This window comes from Lygodium microphyllum, chromosome 24 (assembly GCF_053477565.2).
Source record: "Lygodium microphyllum isolate KBCC chromosome 24, Lygodium_microphyllum_v1.1.10, whole genome shotgun sequence".
Taxonomy (NCBI): Eukaryota; Viridiplantae; Streptophyta; class Polypodiopsida; order Schizaeales; family Lygodiaceae; genus Lygodium; species Lygodium microphyllum.
Window position 1 is genome coordinate 91,533,109 of NC_141158.1, and position 16,192 is coordinate 91,549,300.

At 42.5% G+C, this 16,192-nt stretch overlaps 1 protein-coding gene across 1 annotated transcript; it reads right to left on the bottom strand.

Moving 5' to 3' along the window:
* Positions 1-10,663: 10,663 nt before the first annotated feature.
* Positions 10,664-15,971, bottom strand: LOC148015358 (pentatricopeptide repeat-containing protein At3g09040, mitochondrial-like). Its single transcript, XM_087665416.1, has one exon. The coding sequence runs from the start codon at positions 15,784-15,786 to the stop codon at positions 11,722-11,724; it is 4,065 nt and encodes a 1,354-aa protein (XP_087521542.1). The 5' UTR covers positions 15,787-15,971; the 3' UTR covers positions 10,664-11,721.
* Between the last annotated feature and the right edge of the window lie 221 nt (positions 15,972-16,192).

The following is a 16,192-nucleotide window of genomic DNA, read 5'->3' on the forward strand; positions in this document are numbered from 1 at the left end:
CATTTACCAACCTTCCACTCCCATTATTATCGTACCCCCACCTTCATCAAAGCTCTTGTCACCACCAATCTCATCTTCTAACACGACCACAGCCTCCATAGCCTCATCTACCATCGCCCTCATCTTCATCCAACAAGCATGCTTTCCCTTTATCTTCACCCAAATGCTGATCTTCCCCCACCTCATCTCCACTTCGACATACAACTACTCATCTCCTCATCCATGGCATCGTCTTAGCATCCCCCTCTCACAACTCGTGTGAGAGCATCATATTCACCCATATAACTACAACAGCCCTAGTCACAACTTCCACATATTACTCGGTGAAAATCAGCACATGAGATTGCAAATGAGCACACAACTATAGTTGCAAGGAATAGAAATTCGACAAGCAACAAGGGGCTAAGTAAGTAATTGAATTTAAGGGCTTGGGATGGGAACTTAAGTTATTTACCCTGAATGCTCAAGAGGATATAGATATCCAAGAAACTAAGCCCATAAAAATAACTCACTATATGAAACTTTACAAATAATATGCTAGGAACCTCAAAACTAAAAGTAAGAGTTAGACCTACATACACAAGAAAAATCAAGAAACATAACGAAGGTAGAAGCAAAAATAGAAACTCAACAAAATAAGCTCTCAATACAATAAAGCTACCCACAAGAACAAATAAGACATCCAAAAGACCTAGTATTGTAGGAGAAAAATATTACCAATCAAGCAAACCAAGGGGAAAAGAACACAAGTTCATGCACTTGCACAATTGATTCAAGATACCAACTCCCAAGGGAAGTAGGACTTCTTGCCCCCCCTAACATATCTTGGAGGAGTTGTGATTGACAACTCCTATTTCTTTATTAATCCAAAGGATCATCAGGCTCATAGACCTAGTCTAGACCTTTTGGTGGTTTGGGCACGCCTTGGAGGGGCGGGGGGAGGCGACTCATAAGTTATGTGGATTCAACAAAACAGATTTTGTAAATACCATTTTTACACAAAAATTGGTGCCACATAAAGGGATTCTTCATAGATTAAATAGAAAAGGGATGTGCTTTATTTAGGGAAAATGCACATAAGGGTACTTATAAATATGCCTTGAATGCATGTGATAAAGAGCATCTATTTAACACACCTCCCCCCGTGCCCCCCCCCCTTCTCTCTCGATGAGCTAGAGAGCCTACAAATGCAAATCTAATACAATGGAGGGAGAAAGATACATGGGAGATGTATCTTGGGGACTACATCAGCCCCTAGAAAGCTTTCATGTTGTAGTTAATTTCAACTTGAGTGGAACAACCAAGGAGGCTATAGAATAGAGACTCCAGTTCCTTAAGGACCAAAGGAAAAAGTACCCTTAGCAAACTAATGGACTTACCATCACCACACAATGAGAGAGGGCAAAGATAAAAGAGTTTGATGACATCAAGAGACTAATCTTGTGCACTAGACTAGCAAAATCTTCTAATGATTATTTGTTAAACGTAGTCCAAAGGTGGTTACTTGATAACTCAAGCATGCTACAAGAGCCTAGATCATAAATGACTAATACACTAATTAGGGGACTAAATATTGCACTTAGGAAAAAGGAGAAATCTAAAACTTCTTTGATTGTCAAACAACTAGAGTATAGAATCAGAGTGACCCCTATAGCTCCATAGAGCAATTTCAGCAAGTATGTGTTGCTAGCAACCTATAGCTAGAGTATAGATCTGGAGTGATCCCTATAGCTCCATAAAGCAATTTGAGCAAGCATGTGATGCTAACAAACCATCAAACTCAAACAAAGAACAAGCCTTTGGGATGTGCTTAGGCACATGTAGTTCACAAGCCTAGTCATCACAATTGTGTTGGATTGATTCAAGACCAATACCATAGTAGATGAGGCCAATAGAATAGGTTACCTATATAGAGAGAGGAGCAAAGACAAAAAGGGGGTGGGAGTTCAAAAACCCTATCCAAGTAGAAGAGACATAGAGCTCAACACCTCGAGATATCCTACTTGCATTCAAAGAGCAATAGCAAGTGCTCTCAAGACTCATGAAATCTGTGAAGCAACTAAGAATGTGTTGATAAAACATCCATTGTGAAGGAACCAAGAACATATTGACAAAACATCCACTATGAAGCAACTAAGAGCATGTTCTCAAAACATCCAGTGCATGCACTGTGGTGGAGGTCAACTACATAGAGAGAGGAGCAAAGACAAAAAGGGGGTGGGAATTCAGAAACCCTAGCCAAGTAGAAGAGACATAGAGCTCAATGTTGGGGGTAAAGGCACCTCCACCTAGTCACCCATGTATTACTACACTAGCAGTACTCTACCCACCACTGCACACTACAGGTGGCGGGCGCCCATCACCATCACTTTATTCTTTATTCTTTCTATGACAGTTTGAATAAACGAAGGCCCGATCACACATTGTGACTGTATGAGTTCCCATTTGATCTCTCTCTCCTTCTTGCTCTTGCTCTCCCACCATAGCTCTTCCAAGCAAGCTTTAATCCTTCTCACCTTTCAACTAGTATCAGAGCCTAGATTCATGACTACTCAAGCTTGATTCGTGGCATCTTCAACTTCCTATTGATTACCTACACTCATTGGGTCTCCTTCCGGCAGCAATAGCCAACTCTCTCGAGCTCCTGTCACTCCCTAGCTTCCCAAGCACCTTCCCGGCCCCTTTGGGCACTCTTAGGGCATTGCATCAAAGGTATTCCTTCACTTTCTTCGAGGTTTCATTGCTATTCATAGGTAAAACAGGGTTTGCAAGATCAAGGGCAACCATAGCTCCCACCATTAAAGTCACGTTCCCACCATATCCTACCTAAAGCCTTTGTAGGCTACCTTGGGCTTGAACTAGGCCTTCATTGGCTCAAGGTTGAGCCCTCTTCCACCTGGTATGACCTCAGCATCTTGATACACTTGACAGACATTGAGCAGGTGGCTTATGGTACTTGAGCATTCGAATACTTGAGATTGGGATCTTTACTTGGATGTTGCATGATTGATATGTCGTGGTCCTCACAGATGTACTTGGGCTAATTTGGGCTTTGCACTCCTTGAGCATACACCTATTTGTATCAGGTCTTACCAATGTTCTATACACTTTGCCCTATTACACAAGGGGTGTGCCGCAACTGACGGATTTGTTTGACATGCTTGGGTGTTTGCTCGATGTCCGTGACTGTCACATGTTGATTTATGCCCACTTGATGTTGGTTATGCTTTGATAGTCAGTGGTTGACTTGGTGCATTCATTTTGCATATAGTTTGCACTCATTCTACCTGGCTGTAATTTATTACAACAAGCAATTATGCATGAACTAATGTGAAATTTTCATGCTAAGTCATCCTGATTTTATGTACTTTTGATGGTACTTGGTGGGCAGTATCATTAGCTATCAATTCATGGTCATTTTGCCTTGGTTTTGGTGGTATTTTGGTTGTTTACAACAGAAAACAACAAGCAGTTTTGAACTATCTGTACCGTTTTGGACTGCAGTATGGCATCTTCTTCCACTGAGAGTGCTATCTTCAACATCAGTAAGCTTGGTGGTACGAATTATGCCTATTGGAAGAGTCAAGTTTGGCAGGTATTGGTATAGAAATTGCAGATAAAGCCACTAAGGATGCATGGCGAGCAGTCTAAAACTATGACTAATGATGAAAGGGATGAGCTTGATGAGTTATGCAAGCCCACCATCATTTTTTTTCTCACTGAACAGGTAAGGAAGGACAGAGTGCTTGGCAACTTTGGGATAAAATCAAGAATCTCTATGACAAGAGAAGTCCAACAAGTCAAATGTATTGTCTGAAGCAACTTATGGATCTGCGCATGAAGGAGAATATGATGATGTCCGCTCATTTGAGCCAGTTCCATGCTATTCTCAAGAACTTGACTTCGTAGGGCATTACCTTCAATGATGAGGTTACTCCATTGTTTTTTCTTGGGACTCTAAGTGAGTCATGGAATGTATTCTTCACTGCCTTATGTGCTTCTACTACTATTTTGAACTTGCCTGATGTAGAGAGTGCTCTTCTGCAAGAAGAGATCAACCGTAAGAACTTGGATGCCTCTCGTATGTCGCATGCTTTGACTATTAGAGGCAAAGGTGGTAATGGAAAGAATGACCATGGGAATGGCGGTGGCAGAGACTCGCAGAAGTCTAGGTCTAAGTCGCATGGTAAGTCACATAGCAAGTCTTGCGGGAGAAATGCTAATGTGACATGTCATCATTGCAGCAAGAAGGGTCATATACACCCACAATGTCATGAGTTGCGCAATGAGAAGCGCAATGAGAAGAGGAAAGACTAAGTACAGGAAAATTCCTTTGATCATAGCATGGTACCTGCAAAATCTAGTGTGAAAATTGAGGAGATAAATGTCATGCAGACTGATGACTCTTATGGGAAGTACATACTTGCAGCTAGTTCTTGTGATGCTACGCCATTGACTGAGGGTCACTCTATGTATGCGCAGTGTTGGCTTTTGGATTTTGGTGCTTCATTTCATGTTACACCATGCCGTGAGTGGTTCCATTCCCACCACACTATCTCTTGTTCAATTCACTTGGGTGATGGCAGGTCACTTGCTATTGTTGGCATTAGGGATGTGCGACCACAATTCTCTACTGGCAGCACTTTTTGTTACAAGATATACGTCATGTTCATGCACTTGCAGAATGGTTTGGTTAAGTGGATGAATAGAACCATCCAGGAGCATGTATGCAATATGCTTAACCATGCAGGCCTACCACAGAGCTTTTGGACTGAGGCAGTCACTATAGCTATGCATATCATAAACAAATCACCTTCCATGCTTTGGATTTTCAAGTTGCAGAGGAGGTATGGACTGGGAAACCTCCGTCTTATGTGCATCTATGTGTCTTTGGATATGAGGCACTCTGTCATGTGCCCAAGGACAAGCATAGTAAGCTGGATCTTAAGAGTGTCAAATGCATTTTCCTTAGCTATGGAGATGCAAGTGAAATGGGTTACCGCCATTGGGATCCGCAAGCAAAAAGTCATCCACAATCATGATGTAGTCTTTCATGAAGACAAGATGCATAGGCAGCCTGAGAAGGTGGTAGAGATACACAGGGTTATATTCCAGGAGTAGCCACACATGCTTCAGTACAACCTGCACAGCCAAACGGTCAGCTTGCAACAACAATTGGTACACATGGCCAGGGTGTTGGACAAGCAATAGAGCCCGGTCTACTAGAGATAGACGTCCACCTGATAGATTTGAGCCCTCGATGCATTATGTCTTGGTTACAAATGCAGGAGAGCCTCTCACCTATGATGAGGCTATGCACAAGGGTGACAATCACTCCTGGAAGAGGACTATGCAGTCTGAGATAGAATCCTTGCATAAGAATATGACTTGGGATTTGGCTTCCTTGCCTGCTGGCAAGAAGACTTTACCATGCAAATGGGTGTACAAGTTGAAAAGTACCATGGACACCCCAAGCTGGCTTATAAGATAAGACTTGTTGCTAAGGGTTTTAAACATGAGCATAGAGTTGACTTTGATGAAGTCTTCTCTCATGTGGTCAAGATGACCCACCCTTTGCTTGGTTTTAGCCTTAGTCGCACAGGTTGACTTGGACATGTATCAAATGGATGTCAATACTACATTCTTGCATGGGGATTGCATTATGAGATTTGCATGGAGCAACCTAAGGACTTTGCAGAACCTGGCAGGGAACACCTAGTATGCAAGTTGAAGAAAAGTATTTATGGCTTGAAGCAAGCACCTAGGGAGTGGTATCATAAGTTTGATGCCTTTATGCCAGGGCTATAGCAGGAGTGCTATGGATCCATGTCTTTACATGAAGAAAGCCCATGATGGCTCATTGCTTATTTTAGTACTTTATATGGATGATATGTTGATAGCAGGGAAAGCTCATGATGAGCTGGATGCTCTTAAATCTCAACTAAAGAAGAGCTTTGAGATGAAGAATTTGGGACAGGCCTCTCACATTCTTGGTATGCGCATTAAGCACGACAGGCATCAGGGACTACTCTACCTCTCACAGAGGGAGTACATTCATAAAGTCCTTGAGCGTTTCCGCATGCAGGATGTAAAGCCTATTGGCTGTCTATTACCTTCTTATGTAAAGGTCTCATGGGCCGATTTTTCCACAGACAAATAAGCAGAGTGCTGAGATGGCCAAGATCCCTTATGCATCAGCCGTGGGCAGTTTGATGTATGCCATGATAGCCAATCGTCCAGATATTGCCTTTGCAATTGATGTTGTGGCACGCTATATGGCTACACCTGGCAAGAAGCATTGGGATACCGTGAAGGGTATCATGAGATACTTGAAGGGCACAGCAAATATGTGTATTTGCTATGGCAACCATGATACAAGAGTTATGGGGTACACAGACTCTGATTATGCAGAACATGCAGATAGTAGGAAGTCCACTTCTGGCTATGTATTCACCTATGTTGGAGGTGTTATCTCTTGGATATCCAGGTTTCAGAAGTGTATGGCTCTTTCTACCACTAAGACTGAGTATGTTGTAGCCACTAAGGCTTGTAAGGAGGCCATATGGTTGGGTTTTTTGGTTCATGACCTTGGGATTGATGCTATACCTACATTGCATTTGGATTCAATGAATGCTATTCAGCTAGCCAAGAATCCAGTCTTCCATGCGAAGACAAAACACATTGAGGTGAGGTATCACTTCATACGTGGGGTTGTGGAGGACAGGTCTGTTGACCTTGTCAAGATCTCCACTTACAAAAATCTTGTAGATAGGCTCACGAAAAGCCTCACTACTAAGCGCTTTGCCTTCCTCATGAGATTGATGGGTGTTGGATGAGATGACGTTTTTCCTCATCCTGTTGTACATGTGTACATTGTACTATCTTTTCTTTTTCTTTTCACTCCTCACTAGGGCAGATTTGCCTTTAAGTGGGAGGTTGTTGGGGGTAAAGGCGCCTCCGCCTAGCTGCCTATGTATTACTACACTGGCAGTACCCGTACCGACAGTACCCGTCAGTAGAGGTGGCGAGCGTCCATCACCGTCACTTTATTCTTTATTCTTTCAATGACCGTTTGAATAAAGGAAGGCCTGGTCACACATTGTGACTATTGGAGTTCCCATTTGGTCTCTCTCTCTTTCTTGCTCTTGCTCTCCTACCATAGCTCTTCCAAGCAAGCTTCACTCGTTCTCACCTTTCACTCAACGCCTCAAGATATCCTACTTGCATTCAAAAAGCAATAGCAAGTGCTCTCAAGACTCATGAAATCTATGAAGAAACTAAGAATCTATTGACAAAACATCCACTGTGAAGTAGCTAAGAACGTATTGACAAAACATCCGCTATGAAGCAACCAAGAGCGTATTCTCAAAACATCTGGTGCATGCACTGCGGTGGAGGTCATCTATCATCAAGCCCTAGACTTAGTCAAGTGTTTCTAATTGTGGTTGCTTTGGTCATGATGGTGTAGCTTATTTTAGAGTCCCAAGAAGGCTTCCCTATCTTGCTACATATACAAAAGTTGGATTCTAGGAAAAGAAAGAGGTCCTTCCATCAGAGGCCTCAACAATTACCCTTGCTAGCCCCACCTAACAAAGATTAACTTTGCAAAGAACAAGGATCCATACTTTAGGGATACCAAGACCTCTATATCCTATCGTCCTATCATAACTCATTTTCCAAGGGATACTTCTATGCACTTCATAAAAGAGCCACTAGGAGAGGAGAAATATACAAATCCCTACACTACATAGGACAAAGAAGGTAAAAATATTATTATGTACTACACCCAATTCTAGTAATGTTGTTAGGACATAGCTAAGGGACAAAAAGCATTATCCAAACCTGTGAGACTATCAAATGTTAGAACTACAGTCAATTGTCTATAGAAGGAAGAGCATATCCAAAAAGGTAAGACTAACCAAAGGTGCAATGAGTGTGATATCACTCATATGTATTGATATTTCCATTTAGTGCAAGGCATCTACTTGTACAAATCATTGGGTCTATGGGGTCTAATATTTGTCTATGGGGTCTAATATTTTAAGAAACGTCAAGATCACCATAATTAACCCAAATAATGAGGAGCTAGTACCGCCTATATATTATAGGGTCAAACTAATAGCAAAGAGAGAGAATGTCCATAGATGCTCTCATCAATGAAGGTTTTGATTTCACTCTTCCAACATATGATGCATGGATTAAAATCAAATAACCCAATCTTGTGTCAACAAATGCAAATATCCACCCATACGAGGGAGCTCCATGCTTCTAAAAAAAAGTGTACAACTATAATGTTAGTAGAAAATGAAAGCATGCCAATAATGTTTTATGTGTTTCCAAAGTGCAAGGATGCGGGAAAGGAAATCCTGCTTGGAAGAACTTTCAAGTTAGTTGCCTACAAACACCCAATAAATAATGGAGTAGTATCCCCATGGTTTTCATAGTAGGATAACATTTTATGAATAAGGTCATGATACAATCTAGGTTGTGGTCAACTAATTGATAGTCCCCCAACTCTACCACCTTGACCCCTCAACACATCACGAGGCACCCCAACACGTCACGAAACGCGACAGGGAACGTGACACGGAGCATAACACGACATGAGATTTGCACAAGGGCCCATCTTGAGGGCATCACATCATATTCATAGATAGAAAGCATTTACAAGATCACCGGAGGCACAACAAGGGACTTTGTCACGGTGGGTGGGTGGAGCTATCAACGCGCTGCGACACGACACCAAACACCGTGGGTGAGGGAGCTACAAGAGGTACTCCCTCATACACACCTCCCCTTGAAAAAACTCGATGACCACATCGAGTGAGGGAGGCACAACTTACTGGCCTCTTTGGCAATGACACCTCGCAGGAGAAGGTCCTCTTTGGCCACATCTTGCAATCCGCTGCTGATGAAGAGAGTGTAAGAGGTGTGTTTTGCCTTGAATGCACCTCCCCTTGAAAAGAGCTGGACCTTCATCGTCCAAATCTTCGATGACGCGCGCGCCCTTGAGTCTTCTTGCCCTTCTTGGCTTGAACCTTCGTTGACACACCGTTCCTTCTAGCTTTTCTTGTAGTGCCCTTGGAGGCACGAATCTGACTTGAAGCTCTTTTTGAAGATGACCATCCGACCTGCTGGGATGCAGCATGTCATTTGGCCCTTCGCGTGAGGTCCATCTCACTCGCATCTAGAATCCTTTCCCGCGTTGCAGCACACCCCTTGGAACAGACTTGAGGAAACTTGGAACATATGACTCAATTCATTCCAACAAAAAAGCTAGTTATGAAAGCCATGAGTTGGCTAGCCTCTTTTTCAAAAATGTTTATAAGGTTCATGGTTTTAGCCAAAGAAATAGTCGATGATTGTGATCCTAAGTTCATTGGCTTATTCTAGCAAACAATCTTTCATAAATTGGGAGAACCTTGAGATTAATGAACAAACCAAGAGAACAAATTTCACCAAGGAGGATATTGTTATCTTCCACAAATTGAGTTGGCTTATAGTCGCACTAAGCATTTGTGTACTAGATATAGCTCATCTATGTCGATACATGGTTCCCAACTAGAACTACAAATTTCCATTGTTCCTACTCCATGCTAACCAAAACCATACTCCTCGAGTTGGTTTACCTTAAAGTTACAAAGTACTTTGATTTACTATCGATTAATAAAGTGATATAAGCTATCTTCAAGATATTGTGGACCTTTTCAAATTACCAAAAAAAAATTAGTGCATTGTCGTGCCACTACGTAGACACAGTGTGAAAAACTCTGGAGTGCATCATCATCCGACTTCTTTACTAATATAGAGAGTCAATGTAATCTGAGTCATTAGTGCTAGTGTCCATGGCATGGATTATCCAAAAATACCTAATTTTTGGATAATTTTAGCCTATTTTTTATATTATTGATTGTAAATATCTTAAAAAGCTAGGAAAACTCTTAGAATAGGATGGCATGTAAAAAGCAAGTTGCTTTTTCAGTCAATTATTGGATTTTTCATAAAAAAGACAGATGGGCGAAATCGCACGAGTCGCGATCGTTGTTGACAAACTGAAAACTGCACTTTGAACTAGAAGGAGGAGTGATCAGGCCAAGTGTGTCCTAGGGTTTTACCCCCCTTTCGAAGCCAACGAAACCATCAAATTTGGTTTCCGAGCAGCAGAGGAGCTGTTATTTTGATACACGTTTTTGTTCTACGAATGAGCTCCAGAAGATCTAATGCCTGGAGATTGCTTCTGAGTAGTACCAGACAAAGGATTTCAGGTTCTGTCAATACATATTGATTCCATTCATTGTGCTTTGTCTTTGTCGTATTTATCTCGTCTATTCTTTTTCTTCTCTCCCATCTCCTATCTCTACTTCCTTCTATCTCTGATCCCCGGTGGATACGACCTTTCGACAAAAACCCCTCCTATAGCGTCTTACCCATTGGACTTACCTTTGAAGATCCAATTTCACATAGTATTCCAATCCTTTAATCAAAAGACACTACTTGTTACATTCCACTTGGATCCACAATGGTTCTTGACTTTCGGACTAAACAATCCATTCAAACGATCTATCCCAAGTATTAAGTGAAAGAACCGCCCAAAAGTGGAGGCAACTTGGCAATCAAGAGTCATTTCCACTCTATCCTTGAGGTATATTATTGAGGGCATCAATCATTCAAAAGGGAGGATAAGTGTTACAATCTTGGACATCCAAATGTATTCTAGCAACATTTGATACCATGGTCATCATAAAGTGACATAATGTGAATGCACTAGGGACACCTCAAGGTTAGGGCAACTACGCCCTATTTACTAGACTCCAAGCCCATTTGTGCAGATCATGTGTGACCACCACTCCTGAACTTTAGGCCCATTGATTGACACGTCTGCATATATATTGGGATGTTGACTGTTGGTATGGGACGCCAACTCTTTGGGATCTGGTCATGGCTCTATATGTTGCTGGTCCGAAGCTAAGGGTGAGTCCGTTAGGCTCTTCAACTAGGAGGCGACTTCTACTGTCCATCCCCTTTGTGTTATTTATCATTGTTATGGCTTGTGTCATGTCTCCACATGCATGAAAGCTGTCTATATTACATAAACTACCTTACCAAGAATCCAATGCATATCTTTGAAGAATTTTATGTGGCTTCTACATCAGGCATGTGCTTGTTTTGGCAATCAATAGTTTTCTTTGGAGTTTCAATTTCCATCACAATTCATCTCTTACAACTCTTAAGTCTTGCAAATCCCACGAGTTTTTTGTGCAAGCTACACTCCAAGTGTTAAAATGCCTTCAAGTCTAAAAATAAAAGTTTGATCTACTAATAACTGAAGTTGGAATTTGCTAGTGGTGTCCTAATGCTGACTTGGGAGATCTCGATACAACTCTAACAGTTGGATGTCACATGCGCACACTGGCATGGGGGTCACCCGAAGTTTGGGCAAGTAAAAATGCCAAGGGTCTCACAGGCCTAGGAAGTTGAACACAGACACTTGCATTTGCACTACAGCTAGATATCACCAAGAGCCACAAAAGCAGTTCCGTACCCACTTGGAGTTTGACCCAATTACATATGAGTTTTGGGCAAAATCAAAGTTTGCCCTCATTACACAGTAATTTGAGTGGAGGCCTATAATCAAGACTACTTTTCACAGGTCACTTTGTCTAAACAGTACTTTTAAATGGTCAATGACATGATTGCGTTATGTGGCTATAATAAGAGGCTTCAGACCAAAGTATGCATGAAGTTGCTTAACTGGTCTAGGTCCATTTTACAATTATGCAGAGCAGTATTAACATAGATATTAGACATCAATATGTAAGCAGCAGCCTCCTTGGGATGTAGCTGCACAGCTTGAGAAAATGCCTGATTTCCAAGCTGCACATTTCCATGAGCACTGCAAACCCCCAGAATGCCTATCCAAATTGCCAAATCAGGCTGCATGGGCATACAACATAAGATGTCCTCCACCCCCTGGAGGTATCCAGGACGCCCAAGAAGGTGCACCATGACAACATAATGCTTCAAATCGAGAATAATGTCATAGTCCATACTCATAGCTGCAAAATACCCAAGGCCTACACCAACAAGCCCAGAATGATTACAAGACGTCAGGATTGAAAGATATGTGACTCCATCTGGTTCAACACCTGACAAGTGCATTTCCTCAAATATATGCAGACCCTTTGTAAGATTTCCCTCTTGTGCATAACCAGCAATGCAGGCATTCCATACCACAATATCAGGCTGGGGGAGCCCATCAAAAACTGTCTGAGCATCCATCATGCTGGCACAACTCCCATAAGCGTGAATGAGAGTGCTTGCTAAGAGTGGAGTGAGATCATATTCCAAGGACATTGTCTTGAAATGCAGCTCTCTACAAGTATCCACACTTCCAATTTCACAGCAGGCTTGTAAAACACAGATCAATGCAACTACACTCAAAGAATAGCATTCCTCCTCCATTCGTCTATACAACTCTAAGGCCTTCTCTGCTTGATTGTGCTCAACATATGCTGTGAGCAGTACATTCCATGAAACAAGGTTAGGGTGAGATAATCCATAAAACATATTTTCTGCTTCTGCAATACTTCCACACTTGCCATACATACTCACAAGGCTGTTACCAAGGAAACTATCTGAAATAAAGCCCTCACAACGAGCATCAGCATGCAATGCTTTCCCAATTTCCAAGGACATTGCTTTGACTGCACACTCCTTTTCTACAAGCATGCCACAAGCTTGGAGAGCAATCACAAATGTCTGAGGGTTTGAATCCACACCTTCTTCTTGCATCTGCCTAAACAATTGTAATGTCTTCTCTGCTTGGCTCTGTTCCATGTATGCAGACAGCATGGAATTCCACAATCCAATGTCACGCTCAGTTAACCCACCAAACACATGTTCTGCTTCTACAACATTTCCATACTTGGCATACATATTCACAAGGGTACTACAGACAAACACACTTGCACCAAACCTCTTTCTTTCGACGTCTGAATGTAATGCTTGCACTATTTCTAAAGGCAATGCTTTGCTCATTTTCCCATTTGAGTACACGCCACTCTTTGAGAGAGAGCCACATGCTTGGATGCTAATCACAAATGTTTGTTCGTTTGTATCAACACCTTCTTGTTGCATTACTTTGAACAACTGCAAAACTTTTCCTCCCTGACTCTGGTCAAGGTAAGCTGAAAGGATTACATTCCATGAAATCACATCTCTCTCAGATAGCCAATCAAACATGCCGTGTGCTATCCCAATTTTTCCACACTTTCCATATAAGCCCACAAGGGAGTTCACAACAGAAGGGCATGAAGTAAAACCCTCCATGCAAGCATATGAATGTAGTGCATGGGCCAGTTCCAAGGGCATCAGTTCAATCAATCGACCATCCACAAGAATGGTCTCTTCTTTTTCTATAATATTCAGACATGCCTGAACAACAATGACAAGTGTATGTTCATTCAAACTTACATTTTCCTCTAGCATCTGTCTATACAACTGTAATCCTTTCTCTCCTTCCCCTTGATCAACATATGCCAAAAGCATCGCATTCCACAGCATAATATCATGCTGAGGAAGCTCAACAAACATATTCTCAGCTTCTGCCAATCTTTCACACTTTGCATACAGTCTCATAAGGGTGGCCACGACAAGGTTGTTACCAATTAACCCCCTTTTTTGTGCATCCGCATGCAGCGCTTCCCCTAGTCTAAAACACCTATTGTTAGTTGATAGCCCATGCTGGCCAAAGGCTTGTTCTTTCTCTAAAAGGTTAGTGCATGCTTGAATGCTCATTACAAATGTCTGCTCATTTGGGATTACACCCTCCTCTTGCATCTGCTGGTAGATCTGCAGAGCTCTCTCCCCCATACCTTGCTCAAGGTATGCAGAAAGGATAACATTCCATGACACAACAATGGTATTAGGCAATAGTTCAAACAAGTTTTCTGCCTGCTTGAAGAATCCACATTTACCATATACACTTACAAGTGTATTTAATACAAATGTATTTTTTGCAAATCCCCTCTTACGAGCATCAGCATGCAAGGCTTGCAAAATCTCTAATGACATATCCATATCAATTGCTTCAGCACTACATGCTTGAAGGACTAAGACAAATGTTTGCGAACTTAGTCCCACATGCTCTTCTTGTAGCTGCCTGTATAACAGCAAGGTCTTCTCTCCTAGGCCCTGCTCAAGAAATGCAGAGAGCATTGCATTCCACAAAACAAGGTCGTGCTGCAACGTTTCTTGAAACATATTCTCTGCCTCTAGAATGCTTCCACACTTACCATAAAGAGCCAGAAAGGCACTACAAATGTAGATGTTGAATACGAACCCTAACCTTTGGATATCAGCATGCAGTGCTTGTGCTATCTCATGGACAACAAAAACTGTTTCCTTCTCTAGGATGGTTTGACATGCTTGAAGGAGAGCAACAAATGTCTGTGCAATTGGACGTACACCTTTCAGTTGAAAGTGTGTGTATGCTTGTAAAGCCTTCTCACCTTGACATTGCACTGTATATCCTGAAAGCATTGTGTTCCACAGCACAATGTCATGATCAGACAAGCTACCAAACACTTTCTCTGCTTCAGCAATGCTACCACACTTTCCATAAACACTCACAAGAATACTGCCTATAAAGTTATCTGAACCAAAACCCTTTTTTAGAGCATCTGCATGCAATGCTTTCCCAATGTCCAGAGCCATTACTTTGGCAACTCCACCATCTTCAGTCATACCACCTTCCTTCTCTAAGAGGGTGCCACACGCTTGTAGGGCCATTACAAATGCCTGCCTAGTGGGGTTGATAGCTTCCTCTTGCATTTGTCTATAAAATTTTAAGGCAGTCTCTCCCAAACCCTGCTCAACATAAGCCGATAACAAGGAATTCCATGTCACTACATCACGATCCATCAACCTGTCAAACATGTTCTCAGCTTCCCTGAGTCTACCACACTTGCCATACAAATTGACAAGGGCACTACCAATAAAGACATCTGATGCCAGCCCATGTGCAGTAACATCAGCATGTAATTTTATGCCAATACTGAGATCAGCTATGATAGAGCATGTCTTAAAAAGACATAAGTACATGCACTGATCAGGCTTTATACCATCCTTCTCCATGCAATTGAGAAATTCCAATACTTTCTCAGCTTGGCCAGACTCCATGTAGCCTGAAATGATGGCTGTCCACGAGTACACTGTACGACATGGCAGTAAATTAAATATCCCATATGCAGCTTTCAGAGCACCACAGGTGGCGATGGCAACAACCAGGTGATCACCAACAGAGCAGGTGAACTCAAGGCCATAGAGCGCAAGCTGTGCGTGGACTGTTCTGACCAAGGGCAGCAGAGCCTTACTCTTGCTACATGCTCTCAAGAAAGAGATGAAAGCATCAGGCGAAGGGACCCTGCAGAGCTGCAGTGCACCAGAGAGTGCGACGAGTGCAGAGTCCAGCTGTCCTTTCTCGCACAGGCGCTGGATATGCTGATCGATGTCTTTCTCGTGCACGTTCCCAGAAAGCTGCAGGCTCTGGATGTGCTGATGGATGTCTTCTTCCTGTAAGTACGCATGTGGGTGTGCAAATGCTGGCCGGGATGGATGGCCTTGTCGGAAAACATGGCATTTCGCCTCGGATCCCTGCAGGTCTTTTATGTCTGTGTTGCGGGCTGGCGTAGGGACGGCTAGCCCTAAAGCCTGCTGATGCATGTGTTGCAGGTGAATCCGTCGACCCGGCCGCCATAATGTGCAGCCACATTGGATCCATCCCATCCGATTCCATTAGTTGGAGTATTAAAGGAATGCTACCTTGAAACCTGGCCTTGCCTGTCTGTGAGCTCTTTCTGTGCTGCTGCAACACGAACACACAGAAAGAGAGAGATGCCTGGCCGATGACCTCTGGTTTAGACCAGTAGTCTGTGTGTGTCTTCGGTCTCAGTTCGAATCCCACGAACGCTTCAGTCCTCATCTGGCTAAACCGTACTCGAATCCTTGGCACCTTAGTTTAGCACCTTAATAAACTAAAAGTATCGCATTACAAAAAAAACAAGATACATTAGCCTCTTGAAGATAACCTATAATTAGAGTATGACTCCAAGTAAACTCAAGGGAGAGCTATAATTAGAGAGAGAGAGAGAGAGAGAGAGAGAGTGAGTGAGTGTGTGTGTGTGTGTGGCTA